This window comes from Centrocercus urophasianus, unplaced genomic scaffold (assembly GCF_019232065.1).
Source record: "Centrocercus urophasianus isolate 14NV4802_14NV808 unplaced genomic scaffold, USGS_Curo_1.0 seq_1300, whole genome shotgun sequence".
In the NCBI taxonomy this organism is placed as follows: Eukaryota; Metazoa; Chordata; class Aves; order Galliformes; family Phasianidae; genus Centrocercus; species Centrocercus urophasianus.
In genome coordinates, this window is record NW_024884477.1 from 1,932 (window position 1) to 27,066 (window position 25,135).

At 39.9% G+C, this 25,135-nt stretch overlaps 1 protein-coding gene across 3 annotated transcripts; it reads right to left on the reverse strand.

Annotated features, from left to right (window-relative positions):
• Positions 1–5,646: 5,646 nt before the first annotated feature.
• Positions 5,647–25,121, reverse strand: RMND1 (required for meiotic nuclear division 1 homolog). 3 transcript variants are annotated; one of them, XM_042812922.1, is made up of 12 exons: positions 25,076–25,121; positions 22,473–22,993; positions 17,671–17,779; positions 15,115–15,190; positions 14,736–14,775; positions 11,681–11,781; positions 10,614–10,720; positions 8,527–8,591; positions 7,635–7,711; positions 6,981–7,101; positions 6,090–6,206; positions 5,647–5,831 (listed from the first exon to the last, which is right to left on the reverse strand). In XM_042812922.1, exons 2-12 carry the CDS (start codon positions 22,977–22,979, stop codon positions 5,799–5,801), a joined length of 1,353 nt encoding a protein of 450 aa, XP_042668856.1. In that variant the 5' UTR covers positions 22,980–22,993; positions 25,076–25,121; the 3' UTR covers positions 5,647–5,798. The 3 variants fall into 3 exon arrangements, with proteins under 3 accessions (XP_042668856.1, XP_042668855.1, XP_042668857.1); XM_042812921.1 differs by lacking the exon at positions 25,076–25,121 and adding an exon at positions 23,862–24,205; XM_042812923.1 differs by lacking the exons at positions 5,647–5,831; positions 6,090–6,206; positions 25,076–25,121 and having other exon boundaries at positions 7,009–7,136.
• Between the last annotated feature and the right edge of the window lie 14 nt (positions 25,122–25,135).

Genomic DNA, 25,135 nt, shown 5'->3' on the forward strand with positions numbered 1-25,135 from the left:
TTTTTTTTTTTTTTTTTTTTTTTTTTTTTTTTTTTTTTTGACATTCAGCTCAAAATGTGAATCTGAAATTTTACTTGTGTCTGATCTTTTTCTCTTCAAGTTGTATCATTGTTCTTCTGGATGTTGACTTTCTTCTCCAGTTTCTTGAGGTACTTTTTCAGGATTTATTTCCTAATCTTTCTAAGTTTTTGAAAGGAGGGTTCAAAATGCTTCAGATGTTGCTATGAACTTGAAAGCACTCTTGGTTGTGTTGCTGTTGATGATAGGATCAGTCTTTGGGTTTTTGGTTTCTTTTCTCTCTGTGTCCCCGGATAAAGGCAGAATTTTGGCTAGTGGGACCACATTTCGCATTGTAAATAAGAATAGCACTGATGTTTTCAGTGTTAATAAAATTACAAAGATGTTTGTTAATACGAGCAGTATGAGGATCATTATCCAGGTGGACCCAAATCCTCTGTGATTTTGTGTTTTGTTTTTTGTAGAGTTAAGCTGAAACCTGGTATGGAGGAATAGATTTCTTGTTGTTCTGATCAATACCTTAATAGACATTAGTCAGGTTCAAACTCAAGATTTTCAGTGAGTCTTGTAGTGTATTTTAAAAATAAGAGAGTAGAGTCTTCTGAAGAGCTGCTTGCTTATTCCTTTCTCCAGCAGTACTTTCTCCACTCCTGCAGAACAGTTTCCGGAATTGCTGAAGCTTCTGGGAGCTGGAAGTGCATGTCCCACTGCTGTGCACTGTTTCCATGGTTGTATGACGGTGGAGTAATGTTTATTATCAGTACTGTAAGTCCATTTTATTAGCACAGCTACTGCTTCAAACACTTCAACTTTTTTTTTTTTTAATGTTAGTGGGTGTAGTGGGGAAATGCAAACGCAAGGCTTGAAGCAGTGATTGAGCACCTGTTGGGAAGGCAGGGCCAACCCTGGGTTGCTTAGGTGCATGCAGTGCACCTGAATGACCAGAAGTGGTGGAGCCAGGATCCACACCTTCTCAGACCTCATTTAAGGGTTGGTAGTGCATGCAAGAGTATCTTCTCTGGAGATCCCTGCATACCTGATGACCTTACAGGCCTTCTGAAGATAAGCAGTTTCTTTCTATTATTTCTGTGCCTACTGCTATTGCATATAACCAGATTTGCGCTCGCTGTAGCTTAAGACCTTGCTGTACTGCTGTCTTGTTATGCTTTCTGTTGTGTTGTAGTGGGAAGTGCAACAGCACCAGTGACTTGCTTAAGAAATATCATTCCTCTGATAGTGTCTGATCTTCTTATCCAGGAATATCTTCCTTGCTAGATTTTGTCATTCCCTCAGTCAAACCTTACTGGTGTATCTCTGCGTTGGGAGCACAAACCAAGAAGCGGTCCCAGGAGATGCCTTTGCACAGGGGTGCAGCAGCAGATGAGGAATGGCTCTGCATTTTCTCTTGTCTTGGTTTCCCTGGCATAGGGACCTCCTGGTGGATGTGCTCATGATAGGTGAGTGGTCAACCCCTAAGCTCTCATGTTGAGAGCAGGTCTGGACTTTCTAGAGGCAAAAGAAAACTGTGTTCTGTAGGTTATTTTTTTTTTGTTTGTTTGTTTGTTTTTTTGGTGTGCATTGCATATGTGGAAAAAAAAGGAAGAAGTAGAATAGAGTAGCTGTTCTTCTGTTATCATGATGTTAGTTGGAACATGGAACATTTTGTTTACACCTAGTGAGCAAAGCTTTGTCTGTAGCATCTGGGTAGCTGTAACTGACACCAGCAAAACAAACAACCTCCAAATAAAAAAAAACCAAATATTTTTGCTAGTAGAACATCTGTCATCAAAGGAAATGGCTTAACTGCACATAGAAAAATGTTTTTGTTAGGGGTCTCATTTCCATCAGGAGTTGTAGCATCACTTTACTGATGCAGCTCCTGCAGTGCGGATTGCCCCTCTTTGTTCTGCCTTTGCTTTCATTCCAGTTTAGCCTGGTAGAGCCGCCTTGCCTGCTTTCAACTGGAAGAGCTAAAACATGACTGTGTGTTCTTAGCTGGGAAGATGAGTGTAGTGGAGCAGGATGATAGTTACATGCATATATGTACTTGTGTATTTTGCTTTCCTGGGGGAAAAAAATTAAAACTGCAACTTCACAGAGTGCATTTTTGAGGCTGAGGTGTTTGGTAGAAAATGACGCATCTGAGTGAACAGCATTTGGTACTTTGTTCACATCACCGTGTAGTGCTGCCTATGTGGTGACTTTAGAGATACTTAATACTCAACTGTTGCAAAGAAATTGTGTTGGCCAATCTTGTGACTTAAGCTCAGGAGGTTGTCAAAATGTATCTGGGGGACAGCAGTTAGTGCAGTTTGGTATTCCTGTTTCACCTGTCCAGAAAATGTATTTTTTCTGTGTCTGGAGCTTGAAGACTTGGCCTAAATAGCAGTAATAAGGAGAACTGATGATACTAGATGTAAGCATCATGCCTTCAACAACTCAAAGTAGACTTAAGGGAAAAAAGTCTCCTTTTTTTATTTGCTTACGAATCTGAAATAGGTTGGTCACCATGCTGTGCGTGAGGAGAGGGATTGGTATTTTTTTCTGGGTGAATTCAATTATTGCTGTCATACACTGTAAAGGACTCCAAACTGCTGGAGTTGCATAGTTTTCTGAGTTTCTGAGACCCAGCCTCCTGGGTTTTAGGTGTAGTACAGAGTAGTGTGTTGTTAAGAAATTGTCATGGGGATCCGGAGAAATGGGCTGCCTTGTACTGTGAATAGCTATGGCACAATCATTTTTGAAGCTAACAGAGGTCTTTGCCTCCCTTCTCCCTGTAAAGAGTTATGATCTATTTTTTTTTTTTTCCTTCTCAGCTGGTCTTATGTACTTCTCAAGTCACTTTCTTTTCCCCTTAGCTTAACTTTGCCTTAGCTCTCCTTCCTGCCATCTGAAGATAAGTATTTTGGGCAGCGGGTTTGGTTTTTAAATCCCTGCACATCATTTACTGTATCCATGTCCCTCAAGTTCTGTGCGTCTTTTTAGTAGTTGTCAGGCCATCATCAAGCAGTCTGTGGATTAGGATGCTAAGATGCTTGATAGATGCTTAATGCCATACAAGGAAGAAAGGCTGTACCTCACAGGTCAGTAATTTCCAACCTAAAGTCTTTCCTTGTCTTTAGGGTCTAGGAAAGGTGACTGGTAAAAGCAAGAGGTACTTCTAAACCAATCTGCATATAAAGTGTCCAAAACTGGAAAATATTTTTCACAAAGTTCTTTCTATCGAGATCACTCATCTGTTTTGTTCTCTGATAGGTACTTTAGAAGGCAACTTTGTGACTTAGCTATGAGTAAGACTCCTTTAGGTGGACACATAGTATCTGATTCCTCTTTCCACTGTTGGGTCGAACTCCTCCCGTTCCTAGCGTTAGGTTAGAATGGAGAGAGGAGAGAGAATCTTTGTTTCAGGTGGTAGAAGCTAGCAAGAATGTCATCCTTCTATAAGCTCTTATCTGCCATTAAGTTACCTTTGTGGGGATCTTACAGAGGTGGTATTTGCATCAACTTTTTTTCATATGCAGAGCTGGTGTGCTGACAAAACAATTGACTGTGGCCAGGAGAGAGGTTCCCTTCAAAAACTCTGCTGGAAGTCAGGAGTCCTGACTGTTCGCTTTCAGCTTTCTTTGCTATTGTATAAATGGCTCGTCTTCTGACAACTCTTTCTAGTAGATCCACCCAAGAAAATAATTTTCTACTAGTTGTCCTTTGTGTCATCTGACAGAAGCTCTCAGCACCGTTGGGGTCTCTATAAATAATGGTCTAATTTGAATTACATTTGTCATTAAAAAGTTGCAATTCTAAGAGTTGTAGATGCACCAGGCTTGCTGTTTTTTCTCATATTCTGTATTTGTTACTATTGTACTCTTCCTTAGATGATCCTCATGGGCTAGAAGAGACCCACTTTGGGGTTTAACTGAACTGTGCTGTGTAGACATAACTTTCTTTTGTGAAGAAAGTTCTTTGCAGGTGAACTAGGAAGGTATGTAGGGGATGAGACAAATGAGATGGTTATGTTTTCAGAGTCACAGTGTTTTTTTGCTTCTAGAAGTGGATTTAATCTTGTCTCTGCCACAGAACACCCTGCTAATCAGGTCATGCAGTAAACTTGCACAGGACCTCTATCAGCTGCCCAGCTTGAAGCAGGGCTGAAGATTGCCAATGGGAGAAATATGCTAATTCTGCCCCATTCTGGGGGTTGCTGTACTAGCATATTTTGCTGTGAAGGCTCAAGTTCAGTTCTTGGTGTGTTTGTATTCCTGGCTTTGTCTGGGATCTCTGTTTAATATAGTGACGATATTCTCACTGTCAGACTGTACAGTTCATCACTGAAAAACAAACCTAAACCCTCATGCTGAGGATGCAGCTGCTGATGCTGGAGGGTTGGAGCAGATTGATACAAAATTTTAATATGCAGTTACAGCTTAACTGCAGAAATAACGCTGAATAGCCACTCAGTACAGCAAAGGGTGTTGGAATCTTGGAGAAGTCTTTGGGATTTCACAATCTTCGTCATCTGTGCAGACAGAAACTGATGTAAAGTTGCAAAACTAACCATGCTTCTGTTGTTTTAGAGTGTTTGACTTGCTAACTCTTAAGCACCATCTTAAGACAGAACACCTGAGATATTCAAACCTAGACGCTTCATGCATTTAAAGAGCATCTTGGAGTCCCCAGATGCCTTTGTTACAATCACTTTTGTTGATGGATGCATTTAGCCTGCAAAGTTACTTTTTTAGCAGCTTGAGCTGAAATACTAAAGCTATTAAATATGTGAGATTAATGGAAACTTAGTGTCTCAGGCTCAGGTGTTACACTTAAATTGGGGAGGAAGGGGGAGCCTATTTTGTGTGTTTAAGAAAAAGAAGTTAAGTTTGCTAGAATAATGACAGTTAAAGTTTAATTCTCTGTTACAGTAGTTATGCAGGAAAAACCATGCACCACTTAATGGATCTAATGTACTACTTCTCTAAACCTATGTAAGAGATCAGTGCTGAGGAGCTGTTCTGCAGTTAATAGCAAGCTTTGTCATCAAGCTGTTCTGCTGACTGATTCACTCCTGTGAATGGGGCTGACAGCTCAGACCTTCTCAGCAGCTCACAGAACTGGTAGTTGAGCTATTTCCAGAACCAGGATCTCCAGGTATTACCTGTTTTGATTCTCTGAGGAGAAAAGCCTACTGTTAAGGAGGAGTTAGTGCTTCTTACAATGGACAGATCTGTAGTCAGCTAGTTTTTCCTAGCTCTGCCCAATTCTATTCTCGTTAGAACGAATAGCAGTATTATAGGAAGCTTATTTCCTGGAAACTAGTCTTCCTCAGGACAGTATTGCTTCTATCCTAGAAGGAGCTGGGAAAGACAAAGGAATTACCAGAAATGCAGGAAGTGGTTAAATAATCAGCATCTCTTTAACTGTCAAGGAGACAAGGCACAAGAGTCTGTCAGCAAATTAACAAGGTCAGCCCAGAAGGGGTCCATCCTTCTGTCTCTGTTCAGTAGGAGGAAAGTGCTAATGCTCTGTATCCAGCCTAATGACTGGCAAGATTCCCCTACAACTGTATCACTTGTACCTCAGCTTCATGCTAGCACATCCGTAGGTTAAGACTTTAATATCACTGTTACAGAGTTGGTATAATGTTCATAATTTCTTTATTTGAGTAAAGTATGTACATATTTATCAAGAGAGACAATTCCACTATTTTCCAGAAGTATGTAAGACAGGAATTTTCTTGGCCATATGGTCATTACCATTTTGTCAGTTTCCTTCCAGAGTCTATTCTGATGTCAGAACACTACCCTTGCGAGTTCAAACATAACCTGTGAAAAAGCAAACACATCATTAAATCAATGACCAATTCTTAGCAAGCTTTAAAACAGCTCAGAAAATAACTGTAAGCCAGAAAATAACTATAGCTGCAACTCAAAAGCTACTTGCAAAGAACTGAAGACTTGTACATTACATGAATAAGTTAATAATGAATAAGTTAATCTTGATTTTTTTCAGATTGAGGTATATAAATTGCACTTATTACATTCTTCAATGTGGTAGTGGGGAAAAAACCCACCCCAACCAACCTCTATGGTGATGAGTATTACTATCATCCACTCGAGGCGCAGAGCATGCTTTTCATTCAGGTGATTTCGCATTAGGTCTGTCAACTCCATGCAGTGCTGAAGCTTTTCATTCATTACCTGCAACAGATTTCAAACACAGGGCAAAGCTGGATTCTACACGTTGTATGAGATCACTAAGGAAACAATCCATAAAGGGGCTCACTGCAGAAAGCTGTTAACGTTTCTGTGAAAGTGCAGAATGCAAAGTCTTGTAACATGCACAAGCAATGGGAGTTCTAATACAACTCTTATTTCAACAGTCATAAAAAAACAAATACAAGTTTAGATATGCATATGCAGGTGTTAAACAGCTACTGGGTGACATTTAGTCACAAAACAATGCAAGCAAATGACATGCAGCTTATGGAAATGCCTCAAAAGTAGCTAAATAAGTATGTAAGGTTGCTGTACCACTGGAAGAGGTATCTCATGCTTATTCTGGTAGAGCAGTAAGCATTACATTGCCCTGCAATGAACTGACCTGGATGATCATGTCATCAGTAAGAAGACTGCTTCACATCACATTTTTTTTTTTTTTTTAACTTGTTTTCTTGCACACACTTCAGAAAAAGAATTAAAGCTCCTCTTCTTACAACTATTTAAAGCCTAAGTTAGTGGCTCAGGAAGTACAGAATCCATTTAAGTCTAGGTGGTTGAGGCATGGTTGTTAACCTAAACTGGGTAAAAGATGTGAGTGGGTTACGAGCACAGAAAGGGGGATGGTGTACAGGAGCCTATTGGTCTTTGACTTTTAAAAAATTAAAACAGACATTTGTGGAGCAGTCTGTAGCCTGGCTGAGCCAATGACAGTTGAATGCAATATGGAAAATTGTTACAACATAAGACACCTACCTTAACTCTGCGATTAATATTGAGAAATTGGCATGTTTTGTCATAAAGCTCTTCCAGTTTTTCTCTATCCCAGTAGAAGTCAGGTGTTATTAGCAGGTCTGAACTCAGATTTATGCGATGTCTAAAAAGAACGGTTACTGCAGTAGTTCAGAGTTCCTTTTGGTGCATATAGGAGCAAATATTTACACAGTAATTAAAATAAAAATTACAAAATTTTTCTTGTTCAGTAAAATATGAGAAGGATCTCATTCATAATAAAAACGCACATGTAGTCACTGTTTAAAACTGGTAATATCTCCTGAAACTTTTCCAAGAATACTGTAACATGCACACCTTATGCATTAATTGCTTGTCGTTTTTCGTGACTTATATTTGTACAGAAGTCCTTCACTATGCTGGTAGCTCACTGAAGATGATCAATATGTGAATTAAAGTTACAGGGGAGGTCCTTAACAGAGTTCTCAAATAGAAACAAGCTTAAGTGTGACTGACAGTGCTCACTGGGGATGAAAGTACAGTTCAGAATCAGGCTACTGTCTCAACATTATAAAGGCTAGGAGATAAAGTCTTCAGTATTCTCAGGCTTTTGTATCATGCACTACTTGATTTTTAAGTTCTGTATGATACGATCTTCAGCGTAACAAAAAACGTTACCTTAATGCAAAAAGTTCTCCAATTTTCTGCATGACATCTGCATGAGATAGTTTTATCTTCCTTCTTGATTTTAGGATCTGCAAAGTAACAAGTTTTACCTGCCTGATCAAATAGCATTTACTAGTGGTTAAGAAGTCTAAAGTTGTACAGCCTGAAGTATATATGACTTAAAATCTAAACGCATATCAGATTTAGTTACACCTAAGTTTAGCTTCCATAGTGCCTTGCTTATCTAGCTTGATAAGAGTATTGTTGTTCAGCTGTTCTCCCAGGTAAGAATCCTGGAACACTTTCTGTGAATCATTTGTCCTCTCTCAATACTGTGCTATTTTTAAGGCATGACAATTTTCTTTTTACCTTGCTGCTGTTCAGCTTTTCTACAGATTTCTTCCTCACTTGAAAAAATGTATTACTATTTGTTCTCTTCATTAATAATAAATTATTTATCTTTTGAACCCTATTAATCTTATTTTTGTATGTGACATCATATAGATTACTTATTTTAATTACACCTCATGAGAAAGTGTAGTTCAAGTGTAACACTCATGATCTCTTAATTATGTTGAAATTCAGCACACTGCTTTGAGGCCAAGCTGTCACACTATGCTGTATTTGGTCAGGCTTTTAAATACTGCTTATCAACATTTATCAATAGCAAGTAGCAGTGGCACAGAATGGGAAAAGTTATTCCAATGCAGTTTTCCCCATGCTGTGACCCAGACCTTTACAGACTGCCAGTTTTTTGTTCCCACCCTTTAAAAATGTTCTGAGCTCTCTATCTTGATGAATTTAAAATCAAGTGTGTTTTCTATATCCTCAGCTGTATCTAGACTGATCCAGATTTTACATAGCACAGGAGAAAATGAGGAGAAAGGTAAAAACAAGACCTCACCTCAGGAATTGATTGGATAGATTCCACAAAGTTATCCAATAACGATTCCCAAATAGCCAGTTTTACTGCAACACAGAGGTGACAAAGCATAATGCTGTGAGAGGGGGTGTATGCTTTCAAGTAATCATCTACATCTGCCAAAATACAGCACTGTTTCAAGACACACTGACACAAGCATATTCATAGTGAGTTACCCATTACACTGTATAACCAATGCATTCATACATCTGCAGACAAATTTGGGTTGTGTAATGACACAAATCTACCTGCAGAACCACCTTGAGCTCAGCTCTCCTCTCCAGTGGATTGGTTCAGACTCTGAAGAGGCTTTGCTTCAGCTCAGGATGGTGACTTTGAGTGCTATACTGCATGTATGAAGCCTTTGCAAATTCCATTCCAAGGAGGTATTGCAGATGCTAGAAGTACTTAGCCTTGCTGGAATCAAGCTAACTTCACATGGTGCCAGTCAAGTTTCCACTGCATTTCTACAGCACTGTGCAGAACTTTCACTCCATCTGTCCAGTGTTTAATGAAGTGTGCTCAAGCCAGTGAGAATTAGCTTGTATAGACACCACCCCTTGTATTTGTTGAAGCTAAATCCAAACTTAGACAATCTCCAATTTTGTTTTTTTGGTGAATATAATGTTAACTTCAAATATTAAAAGTATTCTCTGGAAGTTGTTAATCCCACATAATGCCAACACTAGTTCTCCTGTGTCTCAGCTTGAGCCTTAAAGTTGATTTCTGTGTCAACATGCAGAAATCAGGCTGTTCTTTAATCTTTAAATTCCCAAGGAAGAATGAAGTAATAACATCAGACCGGTTCCAAAAATTACTTCCATCCACTCAAAAATTAAACAGAAAAGATTTAATTCTTGAACTATTTTGTGGTCATAATTGTACTGGTTAAGAAGCACAATAAACTCAAGTGCTGAGCATTCTTCATGTTCATTTTATGATTAATCCAAGTCAGCCACTTAAACAGCATTTAATTTAGCCTTTGAAAATAGACATTTCAGTTATCAATGATTATTTGACAGAGGTTAGTTTCTGTTGTGTCAAATTGGACTTTGACTATACTTGCATCCCTTAATAATACTGAACATTGCACTGTCTTCCTTTATGGTGTACATGTTTCATAGTAACATTACTTGGCACCAGTTACCTCCTGGGAATAAATCCCTTGCTCTATTATACATTGCAACACTTTTTCATGCTATGGCTTTAACAATAGCATAACTAAAGGCTTTTTTCCTTGGTAGTTCTTTCTTCAGCAGTCAAGAACCATTTAGTTATTATGCTGTATGTATTGATCAAGCAGTGTATCACTTCCAGAACATGCATTCTGTTTCTTGATGTCTTCTGTTTAGAGTTACATTCCCCCATGTAGTATATGAATCTTGTAATTTACTCTAAAAGCAGCAGAGGTTTTCCTTTAGAGTTTTCTTAAGGACAGCCTTATTGCTGCTAGTTTCTATTCCCACTTACTACCTCATTCTAAGTCTGAAGAAGCAGAGATTATTTCCTTGGTCAGAAATATCACTGCTGAGCCTGACTTCTCAGAGCCTCCTGACGTAAGTACCACCATGGCACACAGCCATTGCTAACAATCCTGGAAAATATGGTCTGAGACTCCAGTCCACACACTTGATGCTGCTTGACTTCCCAAGCTGAAAATCTGTTTTACAACTCTGTCTGGTTTAGCTGGTATCAAGTTTTTTTTTCTGTTAGTGATCTCATGATCAGTTAAGATTACTGACTGCTTTTTGATATACTGGGCTGCACTCTTGACTATCCTAGAATAATCTCAAATGTGGGCAAAGGGATGCTTAGCAGAATGTCTTTAGCAAAGTATTTCCTTAAGGAGTTTTGTTCATCTTTAAGTCGCAAAAAGTAATTCACATTTAAGGAAGACAAAGTAAGAATGAATCCTCCCACTGATGCACAATCAATCTTTATATAGGTTACCAAAACCAGACACTAAGACACTAAGTCTTCTCCAACCTTTCAATGTACGAGTCCCACTCACAATGACATTTCACTATATCTGTAGAATGAACTGATAGTACACAACAGGATGAACTTACCAGAAAGACACAGGGCATTTGAAAAGGCAAATTTCTGCAGAATTACTTCATCAGTATCTAGCTCAGAATTTAACAGGATTTCTCCTTTATGAAGCTTTGATTGCCCTCTGTAAGAACAAGATTGAAGCATCTTCATCGACTGAGCCACACAGCAAAGAAACATTTAAAGAACAATTAATGCAAGAAAGATTGGTTGTTTTATATAAAGATAATGATTATCTACACGGCTATCACGCTTGCTGCATTTTACTCATGTTCAATACAAAAATAACCAAAACAGATAACTGAAAATAAGTTCCTCAGTCTTAAGACTACATCAGGAATCACAAATTCCACAACTGGATAGTCCACACAGTTTTCAAATGGCCAGAAAACAAACAAACAAACAAAACCATAACCCAATCAACCAAAAAAAAGCCACAGTTGTCCTCTTAACAAATTACTTTAAATGAACTCAAACTCATTAGCTCAGCTTATGGCGTTACTGTCTCCTGAGTACAGTTTTTTGGTGCTGTTGGAAAATTACAAATAAATGACATCATCAGTGACATTGGTAAGTATCTCCACAGAGATCATTTGCTCTCCATAATGAAAAAAAGTAGTTAAAAAGATAGGATGGGTGCCAGATTTATCTGTCCACGTTACTCAAGATATATCTTTTCTAGGAAGTGAAGTAAGTGCAGAACACAACTTTGTATTTGAACCTAGAGCTTATCCAGAAAAATTCTGTATCTCCTTTAAAATCCAAATTGTCTCAATAATGGATATTTGTTTTCCCTGCGAGGCACTTATGTTCTCTTTGGGACAGCTGAAGAACATGTTCAGTTGTGTGGATGTGGAGCTTCATAATTTATAAACTCTAACATATAACCAAGCCATAAAGGTCGCTGACTGAAAGTGTAGCAGCTCAGGAAAATCTGTGAATTTATGTTTACTGTTCTCTCCCTGTTTTAATCATTTGAAAAAAAAAAAAATTGGGAAGTGTATTTTTACCAGTTGCTTTCACTTGAATTTGTTTTAGAAGTCTATAAGCTATTGAATAAACACAAGCACTTGAAAATACTTACTCTCCTATTCTATAGTTCATCTCTTCGTTTTCCCAGTGGACTAATGCTACTTCATATGGCTGAATTTCATGCTGTTCCAGCACTCGCATTATATTCTTCATCTAAGAAAAAGATAATACACATAACAATAGTTACTGCTGTAACATATTATCATTCTATGAAGAGCTAGCAGGTAATACATTGATGAAGTGTATTTCCTGCTTACTAATGTTATTCAAATAAAAACAAGTAGTTGTGCTAGTAACTTTTTTGTATTGGAAGGAAGCAGTTATTACCACAGTTTATTTTGGAAGCTATGTGGAAGAATTTTGTGCCTGTGAACAACTGCAAAGGATCTGTGAAAATATCACTCAATGCCTGCATTTATAAAACAAGGTAAGGATTAACCACAGCAGCAGTAAAGACTTCAATGAAGAAGTGTAACAGTGAGCTGCACAAGACTTTGGCAGATGTCTGAGTGTGGGAAGAATCTTCAGGAGAAATACATTAGGTGGCCATTTCTTCTAAAATTACTAGTTTGCTAAAATCAATAGTTTTGTTTCAGTGACCAATTATATATTCTGAATATTGTAGTTATAGATAGATAGATAGATAGATAGATATGTAATTTTTTTTTTCTTTCTCATTTTTTTTCAGTAAGGAAGTGTATATTGTTAGGCCAACCAGTTAGTTACACTGCTTCCAGGGAAGTCCTGCTAAAACAATGCCAGAATTAACTGTCAATCCATAATGCGGTATGCCAGATTTCAGGGGTATATTTACCTGGATCCTGATAGCCTAGTTGGCATTGTGGAGTATTGATCAGTATAGTAATAGTTACACTGTTAGCAAATGAAGAGTCTGTTCCAAAACTACTTCTAGCTCAGAGTAACGTTCATCAAAGGTTTACAGACCATAACTGACTGTGTGAAATTCACGTGCCTTGTAATATGCGTACTTCCAAAGTTTTGCCATTCATCTGGATAACAGGAAATTATGTTTCAGTGGCAGCTTTCTTTTAAAGTGATACAAAAGCTTCCATTAATCGACAGGAGTTTATTCCCGGCCCAGCCTAATTTTATGGAAGGGACTACCTGTCACACAGTACATTTAATGAGAAATCTTTTGGATTCATTAAGTGCAAACTCTCGCAATGAGAGCTGATTGGATCACAGAATCACCTTCTAACAAAACTGATGCACTCCACCTTGAAGCTATTTTTTTTTTTTGTTTTTGCCCTTGCTATTTTTGGTAGGTGTATGGGAATTGCTAAGTCATGGCCTGAACCAATGACTGAGCACCTGGTGAAGGGACACAGCCAGCCCTGGGAGCACAGGTGGAACCAGGTTCCATGCCTCCCTACGCCTCATTTTAGGGCTGGCTGCTACCAGGAAGGATTTCTACTTGGTGATCCCTTTCTTTGGAGTGTTTGGTAAGCCCTAATCCTTAGGATGGGTAAGCGAATATTTCTTTCTTTTTGGGTAATTTAGAACTGGTTATCTGTTATTATCTTTCCCTACAGTGAGGAGGATGTTGCACAACCTTACTGCTGAGGCATCTGAAAAAAGTATTTTACAATTTCAAATCTCAGTTACAACAGCCTATAGTTGTTACTACTTCTGTTAAGTGTTCATTAGCTTAGACTAGTTTTTCCTTCCCTAGTATTCGTTCTGGAGTACTTTTAAAGAGCAATTTTGTCCATTCATAGCGAGTCCCTACACGCCATTTTACTGAATTACTTTCAGTTTCAGTTTAACAGGCCTTTTTTTTTTTGCCTTGTTTCAGTTCATTAAAACTCATGCATAAAAAAATATTGCCCTGTATTTGAGCAAGGTTTTTGAAAACTAAAACAAAAAACTAAAACTTTTCACAGAATAAAAAAGGCAGTTTTTCTCTTTATAAATAAAACTAACAAAAGCACCAATTAAAGTTGCTTCTGGCAGAAAGAGTTTATCAAGTTTTCAGTGGTGCTTAAGCATGTAAAAGCTACATGAGAATTAGATTTTTCAGAGGGCAGAGGTGCCCAATTCATAAAAATCAACAGGGGTTGGTCAGCTGGTCTTCAGCAACACCTGTGAGTCAGGAGCACAATTACTGCCATAGCAGCCTGCAAGGTTTGAAGAAAGACCTAGTGTATTTGTAGGCTAGCTGAGGTAACCCTCCAAAACAGACAGAAAATCAGGAGCATTTCAGGTCTGATACAGAAAAAACAAACCTGAATGCAGAAGTAGTTCACATCTGGAAGCAACCACTGTGTTTTCATTTATGTTAGTGAAAATCTGTCCATAAATCGTCTGCCTCAGTATCATCTGTTTAACATACCAATTAGTTTCACATACACTGCCTACAGAGAAGATCAATGCCTTTATCTATCTAAAGCTCACATTTACTCAAGCACAGTAAAAAAAGTATTTTTAAATAACTAGAAATACGTTCATAAAAATAAATATGCCTGGAGCATACCCCTCTTGGTGGACAAATAATATCAAATTACCATAAGGGATACATTATTTCAATATTGATATATTTTTAACAATTATACCAACCAAGGAAAACCTTCCTTTAGGAAAAACTGCTCACTGGTAAAAGCATAAGACAGTGTAAAAACCAACTGTTTCCAAACTATGCCCCTTGCAAGTCATCCAAATGTAAGTTTTGACTTAAATGGCCCTGGAGTGATCTTTTACTGCTCATTTATTTTCCTTCACATTCATGTGTTGATTTTGTTCTGATTTACTTTTTCAGTATATATTGCTGTAGGGGGGAAAAAAAATTCTGTCAACCTCACGAGATTAAGGTTTCAGGTTTTTGGACTTAAGAGATTTCACCCCCTTTGTATGTTACACATCCACTTGCTTATTTTGCACAGAAAGACAGGCTTAAAAGGTCACGTATAGGTGATGTATCAGCAACCCACACGCTTGAGGGCAGCAGCCGCACTCCTTAGAGAAGAATCAGTCCTTTTCCTTCCTGGAGAGATCCAAGTTCTCAGAAAAATACCAAAGCACAATGGGCTTTGTGGGACTGACAAGACATCTGCTGATGAAGCTTTAACAAACGGTTTTTCTTTACTTACACTTTTCTCATCCACATTCCAAAACACAACAGCCCCTTCCCTGTGAATTCAAGGAAAAACTGAGGTGTAATTACACTATTTTAAATGTACTTTAATGCAATACTCAAATTGTATGGTGGCAATTCTTGACACTATGAATTATAGAATTTAATACTAATGCACAGAGACTATGCAGTAGTTGCTTTTTATCCATGCTTCAGTGTAAAACGTTAAAATGTCTGGTTTCTTTCCCTGTGTAAGTATGATTTTTTTTAAATTCTGAATCATTTAGATTGGACAGTTATTCCTTGAGCTTCATGAGGTGGTTTTTAGCAAACTGCACTGCTTCTGCAGGAATGCTATTTGTAAGGTAATGTTTCAGACATAGTTTATAACTTACCTGAAGAAAAAAATCATGCCAGGATCATCTTCTTTTGCAGATTTCTCAGCACCCATCACCAAAACATTCGCAGCATCTAGTTTGAAATAAATGAACAAACAAAAGTTCAAAATGCAGAATTACTTAAAGTTCTAAATGCAGTAGCTGCAAGCACAATTCCTGTTCAAAGTCAGTTCTGTATCCTCTTTTTCTGATTAAAAAGCTATAATATAAAGCTACACAGCTTCTCTGAAGCGTCACACGCTAGATAGACTCAGCTATGATGTTGAACTGGAAAAACTGTAGTTAATGAAATACAGTTGTTTTAAAGAACAAAAGACTTCAGAAGAAACTGATGCAGGGCACAGTAAATAACCAAGAGCAGAATACAGAAGGCAGAAGTGGACACGTAGCATGGAATGATGGAAAGAAGCCCACAGTTGCAGAGTAATTACCAACATCTCTTTCTCTTTTGTTTAGCAAGGGACTAACCTGCACTCAAATTTTGCTGACTGTGCTTTGATAGAAACCTGAAAAAGCATACCCCCAAGACAGCAGAAGTTACATCTATGTTTTCCTTTGGATCAAAGCATGCTTTTGAAACAAATCTTCTAGTCACTCTCATTTACCATACTTTCGATTTGCATTGCAGAAATGTCAGAATGCACAAACTGTATTTATTTTGCATGAAATTTAACTGAAAAACGAATTCCAGCCACTAGCAGGGGTTCATTACAGGAGACCAGACTCAAGCCAGTGTATGTAGAATGCCTCCAGTATGGATCCTGAGTTCTCAAACCGGTTTTTTCTCCTGCTCACTACATAGCTGCTTTGCTGTACTACTTTGCTAATGCGGACATTGCTGCACTGGGGCCAGGCAGACTAAGGTGACAGGAAGAGATGTCTAAATAAGCATAGGATGAGCTTTTGCTAGCAGCTGAATTGAGACCGTGCAGCTGATCTGTATGAACTCTTTAAAGATTTCTCTTTCGCTTGCTATTCCAGTTCAGGAACAACTGATTTGATGAATCACTAGGGCAGGTTCTGGGTGTGAAGCTGGAGTTTACCACAGAAGAAACATTTGTCTGCACTTTCTCATCTGCCTTTTCAAGTACTGCCCTTACTTAATCTTCCTTTATCCTCCCCAGATAAAATATGTACAGTGAGTGTCCATTTGGTTCCTTACAAGGAGGGCTACAGTATCAACCTCTAAAATATTTGTAAAGTGGTTGAAAAAGAATGATATGAGGAAGAACACTACAAAGCAACAAATTCACACTAATTGCTAATTTAGATTTCTATATGCTAGTATTTTTCAGACGTATGAGATACAACTTTTGACTGGGTAACTCAGCATTGTTACATCTACATACCAACCACCACAAAGTTTGCTGTCACTATCAAATAAACTTTCATTACTTCCTGAACAATTTTGACAGAGTATCTATTGTAAGGAGTCAAAAACACACCGTAAAGAAATGAAAGAATTGGCAAAACCCACACTCCCAGGGTAAAATACCAGCAACAGTAACATAAGCATCACAGCAATTCGGGTAACTCTATCCTGAAGCTCTCAGAAGAGTGTTCTTTTTAATCCAAAGGAACTACGAAAGAACATGGAGCCTATACTATGTAATGCCTTCTCTCTGAGAAAGACAGACAGTTCTCAAGTAACCTTTATAAAGATCCACCAGAGTACTGTCACGCTTGGTTTCTTCAGAGAGGCAGCCAGACATTTGATAACCTCTCATGAAATGTCCATGAAGGATATCTTTTGCTTCACATAATCTGTTCATTCACAAAAAATAATAAATCTACTGCCAACACATGAAAATCACAGCTGTTCTAGGGTTAGAAGGTCTTTAAGCTATAAAAAGCTCTATTTGTTTTTCTCCTGTAGTGTGCTCCAGCTATTTCCATGCCATACCTTCCCAAGTCTTCAGAGATACTTTGTATAGATCCGGAACCAATTATTACTGAAGGGAACCATTCAACAATTACCAGGATATATTTGGCCCAGTATAAAGTATCGACTACATTCTCTTTACCAGAACTAAATATCTATATGTGTACCTTCTACATTTCATGTAGTCAGCAACATCCTCTCGTGTGCCTCCAGCCCTCAGCAACTTACATTAATAGAAATGTGGGAATGGAAAGAAGGTGCAACACTTCAAAATACAAAACTGTTGACAGCTGAACCTCTGGTATCACATTACTGAAACACTGATTAAAATAAACTTTCAGAAAATTTTCAGTTAGTGAATTTCTATAAAAGAGTTTCTATTAGGAAATCTCATTTATGTTTTCTTGAATGTATTCTTCTCAAGACTATCTGATTTTTTTATTCTTTTAATATAATAGTAATTCAGGGAAAAATTATTATACAGTAACAGCAAAATGGTTCACTTTGATTTTTATTTTATTCAAAGCAAATGAAATTTTAAATAGAGCTATATTTATACATTCCAGGGTATTTCCAAAATGAAAACATATGAAGTTATAAAAATTAAATATCTCACCCATATTTCATTTCCCAAGATATAATACCGCTTTTAAGGTGCTTTAAAAATCTACCTCTGGGCAAACTTGTTATTTCAACATATCCATGGGAAGTCAGGTCATGACACAGATTACCAAGATGATATTCATCTGCTGTTGCAAAGGCTGTGCACTGCATCAGATTCTGTGCCAAAGGAATAAAGATTTGAGTTAGGGAAAGGCTGAAGCAAGATGTACACAAGACATGCTCATGTTTGTCTCAAAGCAATCACAAGGGTGATGTTTTTCATTTGTTCATTCTCTTCTGTTGTATCATTGTTCTGCTGTCCACTTGGTGTACAAATACTAATGAGATCAGTCACTCCCTGTTAAGTGGGGAAGCAAACATATCCCACATTCAATGACTGAGACCCAACTACATGTCACAAGTCACATGAAGTCACAAACTTCATGATAGGGCCACAAATGGAACCCCTCTTCCCTGATTGGCAGTGAAATGCTTTGGCAGTACAGCCACGGTTGCTCACTCCTCTCACAGCCTATGACGTACTTGGCTGACCAGCAAAATCAAAAGCAAAACACCATGAATACCAGCCTATAGATCTCTGAAGATGCATGGAGTTAAACTATCCCAGTCTGCTTAGCTCCAGCTGCAAATACTTGTTCTGAGCACTGAGCTTACTGCCCAGGTAACCCCTGGGACCTAAACCATCATAGCACTGCAGCACAGCAAGGCACAGACCTTCAGTGCCAGCCCAAATGCTGCACATCATCAGTGTTTCCCTCCGAGTGAAATCTTGCACTGACAATACAGTCTCAACTGAAAGCACAGCTGAGTGGTACACAACAGCCAGAGTTTGTCTCCATGTTCCACAGTCCTACATAAATAAAATGCTACAGTGAGACAAGTAACTGGCACCATGCAAGAAGATGAGGAAAAGTGACACTGACACTGACACTGGCAATAAGATCAACTCACGCATGGCGGAGAAATCAAACATCTGTGTAAAAGCTTCCCTGATGAATTCAGCAAGGCACAATAAACCGGTCTACAAAACCTACTCCCTATTTTAAGTACATTTCTTTGTTCTGATACCTCATATATCCCATCACAGTGTTTTTCAATACAATGTAATGGAAGATATCCAGAAAGCAATACTTCTCATTGCAGATCAGTTGCTTTCCAGCTTTTTGTAACTAACACAAGGGGGATGTGACTAACAACAAATGCACAGAAGAGCTGTACTCATCTGCAAGTGCTTATATCCACAGTATGCTTCAACTTAAAATTCAAATAATATTCTCATGGCACTCATACACTGTCAAACTGAAACACGTGAAAGGGTGCTCTGCTCCTTAAGGAGGCCCAGAACCAGTAAGCTGGGTCAAGGCCCATGTTTAAACTTTTTTTTCTTCGTATTAAGGTGCTGTTATTCCCAAAGTTTTGTTTACATCAATTTCTTTCAGTGACCACTAACAGAGAGCAATTCTGCAGTCATGTTCCCATGACTGTGCCATTAACACAGTTAACTGCAAGTAACAGTGCAACAGAACTGTATATTCAGTTCTCTTGCTACAGTATCTTTTGAAAAGTTGCATTCTTACAGTATCATCTGTACAAATCCATTTCCAGCATCTAAACTGCCAGCGCAAATTACACATTTTAGACTCTTCTAGAAAGCTCTGGTTAACATAAGCACACACACGCTGCCATGAAATCCTTCAGGGAGCACAGCGTTATCTTCTAACTATATCACCTGACAATCCTTACCCTGATCTACACTTTCTGTAGTTAAATTTGTTATTGTTCACTTCAAGGTAGATGTGCTACAGGACAGACTGTTTAATTTATGGCTCTGAGTTTAGTTGTCACGCAAAGACTTTAATTACCACCAGAAGTTGGCTGCCAATAAGTGCCTGAAACAGCAGTTTGCATATGTAGCTTGGATATGGTTCTTTTTTTAAAATTATTTTTAAAGAATGCACTGTTTCACCTTTACTAAAATACTGTTCAGTGAGGGACATTTAGCATGGGTGTAGAGCTTAAGACACCTATAATTTATGTGTCCACAAGCATTCTAGGTGTTCAGGCTTCCATCATAGTTGATGGAGATGTAACAAGGAGGTCTACAGTCAGCTCATCCTAAAATACCTGCATTAACTGCCTGGTAAACCTCTATCCCACACTGCCTGTTATGTCACCTTCACCTGCAAACTTGCCTAAAATAAAGGCAGCTCTGTCCTGCTGACAGCATCTCCAGCCACTTGCCACCCTTCTCTTCCTGGCTGCACCCGGGTTCATTAAGATACAGTTCAGAGCTCCAAAGCAACCATCAGATCAGCCATTCTAAGTACTCATTTTCTGTATCATCATCCACCCAGCAACTGCACAGGAACTATCTTTCTTATAACTCATCCCTTGCATTTTGAGAATGCAAACATTTAAGAATTTATTATTATTTCATTTAGGTAAGAAAACCTATAAAATGAACTTAAACTTATCACCGCAGGCATTCATCTTTATCTCGAGGATACTGGTACTCCACCTTCAGTTGATTTTCAAGCTTTGTCTAGGCAACATCATTAAAAATCAGCTTAAAGGTTTCTCATGTCTTGTGAGACCTTGTGAGATGAGTAACTAATCTGAGTAGCAGTGACACTATGCACTGAATGGCTAACCAAACCAGTTATCACGTTGGAGTAAGCCCTCCATCTATCCTGAAAAACTGGTCTAATGATCATTTATCATGCTGGTGCATTCTATCTGCAGACAGCACCTGAAGATGAGTGCTTAGAAGGAGCTTATCCATGGACCATTCTGCAAAAAGAAGTTGTTAATGAGCCCATCAAACAGAAAACATCAGGGACCTCAGGGTTCACCTAACTGAAAGCCTAATGACTCTACAGCACATCTGCAGGGGCAGACTGTGAAGGGAGGCAGCAGCCAGCTCTAAGCTGCACTGGAAACATGGCTTATATTACTGGAGGGATCTTGGTTACTTCAAAATAAGCAGAGGAAGACAAGATCAGCTTTTTTGTGACACCAGGATTTAGAGAAAAATGACATGGTGAAAAAAAAAATACATAAAGGATTCTCCATTTGTGATATCAGTCATCTTACAGAAAACAGTCTCATCTTTCAGTTAGCTCTTTACATTAAATATCTACAAGGGAGTATACAAATAGGTTCCAAAGGGAAAAAAAAAAAAGCAAAAAAAAAAGCAACTTACTCCAAAATGCTGTCAGCCTGCACAGGGTCAGGGTGACAGCCTGGCAGTACCCCTGTAGATGGAGCTGTATGTTTGACAAAACCACACACTGTTTGTTTAAAAATCGAAAATGGTTTGTTAGGTCCTAGTTTACATGATTTCTGGCACACCATTTTGCAGTGTGGGATCTTCCCCAGAAATGATATTAGTTCAGTCTATCAGGCAGAATGTTTTCAATTTCTTCAAAATGGAAGAAAGTAAAAATAGCATTCAACCTTAGGTATCTAAAAAAAAGTCACTTAAATCCACCCAAGAGCATAAGCAGAAAGCTTGGAACAGTACGCAGTATGTTAAGAGAAAATTCTGTATTTTATTCTTTCAAAGCAACAGGAAAATTCAAGTGGGAAATGAATTTTCTACAATGGAGACTCGATGGTACATTATACCATACTCCTGTTAGTCATACAAGATATTAAACAGGAGCTTATACGTCTGGAAGGCAATCATTAAGACCTCACTTTCTGTGCTCACATTCAGCAGACCATGTAATAGGTGTATTTTGCAATGTGCAAGCTATTTCTGGAAGCACAATACTTGTCTCAATCTCATCTATAGTACTATTTTGTTAGCAACATGCTGGAACTCCGTTGTTATTGTAGCTTGAGGAGAACAATAACATTTCCAACTCCATGATTTTCCTTGGAGATCTTATATTCAAGTGTGCTTACAGTCTGCTTTGGCTAGAATTAGTGGGGCTCACAAAGACCTATCTCAGGGAGTAACAGCTACAAGTATGCACTGTTCCAGTTACTCATCCTGTTTACCTGATTTTATCCACAAGAGATTGTTGTGGCAGTTAATCTGTAGACCCAGGAGTCTGGTGATCCAGGTGCTATTTCTACACATGGAATAATCTTGCTCAACTTACACAGACTACACCTGCAGCTCAGTTCTTCCACTGATTGCACAGAAATAAACTTCTATTTTTCTGAAATACTGCGAGGCTTCGAATGCTAAGTGTAGTGATCCTCATTCACATGTTGCTACAAAAATATATTTTATCACTACGAATAAATTTGCTGTAGTGTTAAAGCTATTTCACTATGGCTTGAAATGTGGTGTCTGTTTATAAAAAAATGGAAAAACACAGGCATACTTGAGAACACAGTCTAAATTGAAAGTTTCTGAAACCTAGCTGGAATATTTGTAAACTTGGTATTATTTATTCTCATCTTGATTTCTGTTAGCAATAGAATGAAGCCTTGATACGGGATGGAATTGGACAAGCAAGTATACCTATGGAAAGTTAAGTTACTCTGAAAGGCAGATCTTGCTCCTCAATATTAAACTTGAGAACATTGCCTTCAATAATTTTTAAACGATTTCCTGTCTTTCTGTTTTAGAAATCAACTCTCTTCACTCCCCTTTGTTACATATTGCTGGTAAAACTTCATCTCCAAACCATCAGACACACCTGTTTCTACCAAGTTAGCTTGTGTCTGCAGAGTTTCAAATCCTCTGAGGTCACGGTCAGGTAAATAATAAAGTCCTTTTCATCAAATAAATATGTTCATTTCATTAAAATGTTAATCTAAACCCAAATCTAAATCTGAATTAAATTGATCAAGTTCCCTCAACATTATATAGACTGTAAATTCTCTTCTTTACCTTCATGTCGTCTGACAGTAGTGGCTGGTTAGCTCTGGAGGGCTGCTTGGTCCTTGGTGCCTTTGGTGGCCTCTTAACTGGCTGGGTACTTGGTTTTGGAATAATTTTACTAGTTGATACAATTGTGTAAAATCTTGATGATATGTTCCCGAGCTTTTTAATATACTCCACATTGAGCGTGTAGTTTTCCATTGCTGCCAAGCCAAAACGTTTCCAGGGTGGGAAAAACATCTCCCCACCCTGATAATAAACACTTTTTCCCAAAGCAGATACATTTCCTTGGATCATTTGCCAATTCTTGACTTGCATAGAGGGCCTTGTCAAACAAGGGGAAGCAGTCTTTGGAGCATACAAGTTTCCAATCTTAGCTGTTCCGTGATCCGTTCTGTCCACATCATTATCCAGCTTTAGAAGATGATGTCCAGTTTTATTAAATCTTTGGCATCGATGTATTGTAGTCAAAGAGTGAAAAGATGTAGTCTGAAGGTGCAGGAGTTTCAGTCTCATTGCTTCCCTCTGAACTGTATTTAAAACAAATAAAATCCTCTATCAGACCTTGGGAAAGGAATATTATTTTTCCCTTAGCTAAAAGGTGAGCCATATTTTTTTTGTGTATGTTAGTCCTCCTAAACACACAGTGATGGGTCTGAACAGCTTTTTCCCAGTCCTATGGGACTATTCTAAGAGCAAAGCACATTAATGAACTGTGTGCTTGCAATACATGGTGGGAGAAGCAGAACAGGCTGCTGGACCAACAGTTTAGCAGGTGCCTTTTCCATTTGCTGCTCACTCTGCACAGCAGTCTGTGCTCCCAGTAACCCAATGATTTAACTACTCATAAGCAAGCACTCAGCTTAAAGAGGGTTTAGGCTGCTATGTGAGTCCCTCATACACTACAGAAGCAAGAACCAGATTACTGTGTGCTATACTGAAATACCACCTACAGAACACGCATAGTGACTGACATCAGCGGAAGGTCTGCATCACAAGCATCCAAGAGCTGGTTGGATGTGGCTCTGGGCAGCCTGGTCTAGTGGTTGGTGACCCTCCACATAGCAGGGGGTTGAAACTAGATCTTTGTGGCCCTTTTTAACTCAGGCCATTTTATGATTCTATGAAGAGCAGATCCAGCTCAGCTTGGCTGTCATGAATGAAGGGAGAGCCAAATAAATCAGGTTATGGTGCTGAACCCACAGTTAAGTAACAGTGCAGTACAGACTGCAAGGCCTGCTGGCAGGTCTACCTGTGCTGACAGGAATGTGTACTGTTATTCCAATAACCCAAAACAAAAATGTCTTCCTGGATGTATGCAGTAATCAAATGAGAAAGCAGGCTTAGCACCTCAGTGGGTGTGCTGCACTTGCTGCAGTGCCAAGTCCCTTCCCCCACCTGCTGTCATTAACCAGGAACACTTCTCTAGTGGCACAGAATCAACGTTCAGCACCTTATTAACAAAAAGAAAAGTCGGTGAGTTGCACTGTTTGAGGAAAAGTCAGTGCACGGCTGTTCTTCACGAGTTATGTAAGGGATCTTCACCATCAGCTGTGCACCTCACGCAGCACCGAGATCACCATTTTCTGGTGGGATCACATCACTGCGTGCAGAGGAGAGAGTGAGGCCCAGATGCTGACAGGGCTCATTCTGACACAATGGAGGAGCGGCGTGCTAATACTGACAGAAGCTGCACGTAGTCGTACAAAAAGAGGCAAGGAACACATTTAGGCTACAACATAAGAAGTAACTGATGTCGGTAACTGTACATGCTTTTCACTTGCGACGTTATTCCAGCCTGTAAACGTGTCTCTGACAGCCGCACTGGAATAAGCGTATTACTTTCATTTCAAGCTCCATCCAGCGTTCAGGAACGGTACACAGGCGTTGGGCAGACTGCGGGGAGCTGTAAGGCAGCACCACAATCCTGCGCCGCCTCACGGCGCCGCGGCCGCTGCTCGGAGCGGGAGGCCGCCGCCCCACCCCCGCTCCCCGGGGGAATTCCGCAGCGCCCGCCCGGCATGCGCGCGGGGGAAGGGCTGCGGGCCTCCCATTGGCTGCGCGCCGGGGCGGGCGGGAAGTTAGCCGCCAAACAGCCAATGGGGAGGGGCGACGTTCCGCCCGCAGAGGAAGAACGAGGCGGCGGCGCTCCCCCCGCCCCCACCGTTCCCCTGAGGCAGCAGCCGCGGCCCAGGCGCCGCCCCGCGGCCGAGGGGCGCCTCGGCAGCGCCCACCGCGTCGCCCCGCGCCCTGCCGCTCGGCTACAGTCGCTGCGGTATCCGGACATGAAGGATAAACAGGAGAGAGACACCGGCGACGTTCCGGCTGCGGCACTGGCAGCCGGAAAGAACAAACACCGCCCCGCCGTACGCTACAGGCCGGGCCCTTCCCTCGCTCCACAGTCGCCCGCCCTCCCGCTCTCTGCGTCCTCCGCGCCCCCCGTGGCTCCGGTCGGGGCCGTCCTGCTCCCCGCCCCCTCACGGCCGCCCGTCGCGGCTCGCACAAGGCGGCGGCGAGCACCCGGCGCCGCCCGCCCTTCCCCTCCCCCCCGCGCTCCCCGCCCGCCGCCGCGCGGGAGGGGGAGGCGGCTCGCGCCGCGCGCCAGCACTGACCTGGGGGAGGGGGCGCGCCTCTCTCCGCCGCGCGAGCCGCGGCCCCGCCCACCGCCCGCC